This window comes from Castor canadensis, chromosome 7 (genome assembly GCF_047511655.1).
Source record: "Castor canadensis chromosome 7, mCasCan1.hap1v2, whole genome shotgun sequence".
Classification (NCBI taxonomy): domain Eukaryota; kingdom Metazoa; phylum Chordata; class Mammalia; order Rodentia; family Castoridae; genus Castor; species Castor canadensis.
In genome coordinates, this window is record NC_133392.1 from 146,490,648 (window position 1) to 146,495,545 (window position 4,898).

The 4,898-nt window shown below is 52.3% G+C and overlaps 1 protein-coding gene across 1 annotated transcript; it reads right to left on the bottom strand.

Moving 5' to 3' along the window:
• Positions 1–224: 224 nt before the first annotated feature.
• C1qa (complement C1q A chain) lies at positions 225–2,645 on the bottom strand. Its single transcript, XM_074081044.1, has 3 exons — positions 2,464–2,645; positions 1,534–1,703; positions 225–1,017 (listed from the first exon to the last, which is right to left on the bottom strand). The coding sequence occupies exons 2-3, from the start codon at positions 1,694–1,696 to the stop codon at positions 443–445; spliced, it is 738 nt and encodes a 245-aa protein (XP_073937145.1). The 5' UTR covers positions 1,697–1,703; positions 2,464–2,645; the 3' UTR covers positions 225–442.
• Between the last annotated feature and the right edge of the window lie 2,253 nt (positions 2,646–4,898).

Sequence of the window (4,898 nt, forward strand, 5' to 3'; positions counted from 1 at the left end):
AGAAGGTCCCACTTTGCAGATAAGGAAACTGACGGCGCAGAAGTCACATTGCACGTGAAAGACAGCTGACGAGTGATGGGCTCTGGATTTGACCTGGCAGATGGGGTCCCAGCCCCCACTAAACACACCATGTAAACGCTGAAGCCACTGCTCAGCCACGGTCACCTTAGGCCTCAGGCCCAATGCCCAGAGTTGCTGTTGCCCCCAGGCCCACAGACTCAGGCTTGGATGTCCACTCCATTTATTTGGGGAAGGGCACTAAGAAAGGCCTTACAGTGTGCAGAGGGTGCCAGTCCTCCGGCTCTCGCCAGCCTCCTGGCGATGGCTAAAGCAGCGGTTCCCCCTTTACAGAGCAGAGCACACAGCCAGAGAGGAGGGGAGTGACTGGGGGCCCCACAGCAGGACGGGGAGGAGGCCAGGGTGGGGTGGGCGTTCCCCTGGCTCAGGTGGAGGGGAAGATGAGGAAGCCACTGAAGATGCTGTCGACCTCAGGGCCCTGGTAAATGCGGCCCTTCACGGGGTCTTTCTCGATCCAGACCTGGTCTCCTCTTTGTAGTTGGAGCGCTGTGCCCCCTGACACCACTTGGAAAAGCCCCTTGCTGTTGTTGTCACAGAAGCCCACGATGCGCCGTGTCTGGCCCCGGGAGGAGGACATGATGAAAAGGCAGATGTCCCACTTGGAGACCACCTGGAAGGTGAAGTAGTAGTACCCGGGCACAGCGCAGAGGAAGCGGCCGGAGTGGTTCTGGTACGGGCCTTCCTGGTTGGTAATGACTGTGTCGAAGATGACTGTGTTGCCACCCGTCGGAGGGTTCCGCCGAATGGCAGAGAAGGCCGGTCGTGGCTGGTCCCTAATGTTTCCTGGGTTTCCCTTGATGCCCTTCAATCCTGGGACGCCACGGGCCCCCAGGGGGCCACTGGGCCCTGGGAAGCCCATGTTGCCAGGTCTTCCAGGAGGCCCTGGCTCCCCCTGGTCTCCTTTAAGGCCTCGGATACCAGTGCGGATGCCAGGGCTGCCTGTGGGGAGAAAGCCCATGAGGGTGGGAGATCTAGGGTCTGCCAGTCCTCAGGGAGAGGGCTGGGGTCCCAGGGAGTTGTGAGGTGGAGGGCAGGGAATGCCCAGGCTTTTAAGACACTAATTCTGACTGGCTGTGTGGCCTTGGGAAAGTATCTAGACCTCTCTGAGCATGTGCTTCATCTATAAAATGGAAAGAAGTGTAAACAGGTACTTGGGAGAGCTCAGGTTTTCAGAAACATAGGCTACTCTGGCTACTCTACTGCCCTTCCAGGCCACTGGCCCCTTCCTTCTGGACCTCTTGTGGACACCTGGAGGCAAATTAGTGTGAGTCTGTGTGGCTGGAGCCCCAAGACGATGTGGGCAGGAAGGGGGACATGGAGAGCCCTGCGGGGAGGTCAGAGAGAAGGCCAGGGCCCTCAGCCTTGGGGCTGAGGAAGGGGCCTTCCTATGGAGCTCTGTGGACTCCTGTTCCCCTATCTCCCCGTCCCACCACCAGTCAAGGGGAGAGCACTTACCTGGCTCCCCTCGCTCCCCCTTGAGGCCTGGCCGCCCTGGTCGCCCAGGTTTTCCTGGGGCCCCGTCCTTTCCGTTGGGTGCTCGGCACACATCCTCGGTTACTGTGGAGGTCAGGGACACAGCCAGCACACAGGCCACCAGCCATACCCAGGGGGCCTCCATGACGTCACTGTAGGGACATATGGAGCCTGGGCAGACTGGATATGGTATAGCCACGCATACCCAGTTCACACACTGGAGTCCCAGACACACAGTGACCTATGTGTGTCCATCCCTAGTACACACACACTCAGGGACTGTGTGCCATCAGAAGAACCTGCTCTGAGCACACCTGTAGTCACATACCACACACATGGCCTTCACCCATGTACAGCATGGCTGCACTCCTGGACACACAGACTGATACCCAAATAGACCCCCTCCCGGCCTCCTCTGGACACACACAGTCATACACTCCCACGGATGATCGATTTCATTGAACAAATATTTATTGAGCGTCTATTCCATATTTAATTAACACACTCTTCCCCAGATGGCGGAGCTGTGTGCACACAGGAATCACAAACACATCTGCTGACTCCTCTGCAGCTCAGCTCCTTTCAGCATCCACCAGAGAACTGCCAGCCAGCTGTCGCCCACTGCCCCTTCTCCTGGGCCCCACTGCTGGGCTCTGGCTCTCCTAGCCTTCTCCCAGCTTCTTGTGTTTGGGGGCCCAAGACCCAGGAACACCTCCCACCCTTCCCTAAGCTCTGCTCCGAGGGGTTAGGGTCCCTCCATTCACCTACTTTGAGTCTTGGATGAGTGTCCCCCAATCCTGTGCCAGCACAGTGAGCTGATAGCACTCTCCCTCCCAGCCTGCCTAGGTATCCAGCCCCTGCCTGCCCCCCCCACCACAGCCTAGCAGCCCCTCCTCTCAGGCCTGGTCTCACCTGCCTCTGGTTGCCAACTCCAACTGCCAGCTCCTGCCCTTGGCCCATGGGACGCCAGCAGGAGCATTGCCGGGCCCAGGCCAAGTTTCGCATTCCTTCCCACTTCCTCTTCCCCTTCTCCAGACCTGCCCCTGAATATCACCAGGCCAGAAGCTAGCCGGGAAAATTTTGAGCAAACCTCAGCAAGACTGGGACATGGGACGTCCCACCGCAGCCACAGCTGCTTGTAGGGCTGGGCGACTGCAAGGAAGGGGCAGTGGGAGAGTCCGGGGGCTGGGGGGGCGGTACAGAGAAGCGGAAGGGATCTGTTAAAAATCTGTAACTTGTGGGTCTTTCTCATAATTGTGAAAGCAGCACAAATTGATTGCCAGAAGCTTGGAAAAAACGAAGAAGGAAGAACAGTATGTGGGAGGCGAAAGCAGCACAGCCATCAGTCCTGAGACCTGCTTCCTCCTGGCCGGTCTTCAGGAAGTTACTCCACTGCCTAAGCCCACAGTTTCCTCATCTGTAAACGGGGACAGCAGATTCTAACTCTCACAACATTTTAATGACACATACATTAACACGGCACCTGGTGAACAAGACCATGAGTTTTTATCAATATTTTAAAAACAGCAACAGGACTGGGGGTGTGGCTAGAACGCTTGCCTGGCATATGTGAGGCCCTAAATTCTATCCCTAGCACTGCAAAAGAAAAAAAACCAAAAAAAACTATACCTATATATAAAGCTGCTACACTGAACTGCACCAGCTAGAGACCACTGCTGTGAGTGTTTGAATGGATCTTCTGGCCTTACTCACCTCACCGATGGGCCACTCATTTCCTGCCAGCACTTCCCCATTGCCTGCTGGGACCCCGAGAGTCCTTCTCTTTACATTGAGTGACTCTGTCTCACCTAGACTGGAGATTGGTGTGTTCAGGCCTGGGTGGACCATAGTTTCTGCATCTGCCCATGAGCAATGTGTGTTTTGTTTTTGCCAGAGGAAGGAGGAGGAGAGAGGAGAAAGGGAAGGCAGGTGTATGTGAGAGGTGGAAGCCAGGGTTTTCAAACTTTTCAGGATTCCTTTTCCACTTTGAGCTCATGTGGCATCCAACATATGTCAAACAGACACCAATGGGTGGCTTTGGTTGAAGGGTGGAGCCAGAGGGCATCCTGCCAGTCCCTCTTTTCTTCCCCAGGACACAGGAAGTAAGTAGGGTCACACAACACTCGCTGTGTGACTTTGGGCTTGGGAAAGCCAAATCCCTTCTCTGGTCCTCAGTCTTCTCATCTGTAAAGTAGAAATGATACACAGTCTCCTCCTTGGGCTACTGAGGGATTCTATGAATTTACCTGGAAGTTTGTGCTGTCAAATGCCACATTGAAGAAAAGTCACCATTGTGACGGATACCTGTGTGACCTTGGGTAAGTTGCCTCACTTCTCTGAACCTCGATTTCTCCACCTACCAAGACAAGGGAGTAGGTGGGAGGCAGGGAGTTGGCCCCAAATGGCCTGACATCCCTTCCAGGAGGCATCTTCTTTGTATCATGTGAGCCTCGCTTCCCTGCAAGAGGAGCTAAAGACAGGATGTCAGACTGAAGTATCAACCCCATTCTACTAATGCAGAAACTAAGGATCAGAGGCAAAAAGAATTGTCTGAGGTCACACAGAAAGGGCATGAGGGAAAATCAGATACTATAGAAAACTCCTTAAAGTATAATTTTCAAAATGTGAAATGTAATTTTTATAGAAATAGCTATAGAATAAGAACACATCACTGGGCATGGTGCATGCCTGCAAACCTAGCTACTTGGGAGGCTATTGCATGCGGCAAGAGGATTCCATGTTTGAGACCAGCCTGGGCTACATCATAAGACTCTTTCTCAAAAAAAAAAAAACCAGTTAACTTTTTTTTAGCTTATTGGTGAAGGAACCAGCAATGCTAGTTCAATGAAGGAAATGAAAAAACCCAAAATGACATATACCTATGCACGGAGAGAGAAGAGAGAGATTCGGTAAAAACAGTAGAAAGAGATTCTGGAATAGTCATAAGATTGCTAAGCTAAATAAAAAACTGGTTAACATTCTAAAGGGCAATAAAATCATAAAGTTGGCGTCACCTTCTCTATTGGAAAGATATCATTTGCATCTCTGCTAGACAAAAATAATTTGCAACTTATCTGTTTTCTACCAGCTACAAGCTATCTTCAGAGTCTGGGCCTTAATCGATAGTAAATAGTAAGTCAAGAAAAGTGACATTCCCCTAGAGTGTCAGATGACCCTTTGGAGGGTTCGAACTTGACTTTGAAAGGACACCGTTATCTATTTGCCTTATTTCCAAGTGCTGGATGATTTTACTTATCAGGCTGTTGCAAGAGTATAAATGCCTCCCAAGAAACAGAAGCATCAATACTGACACACATGTATTAGTGTGAAAAGCAAGTGTGTCAGCA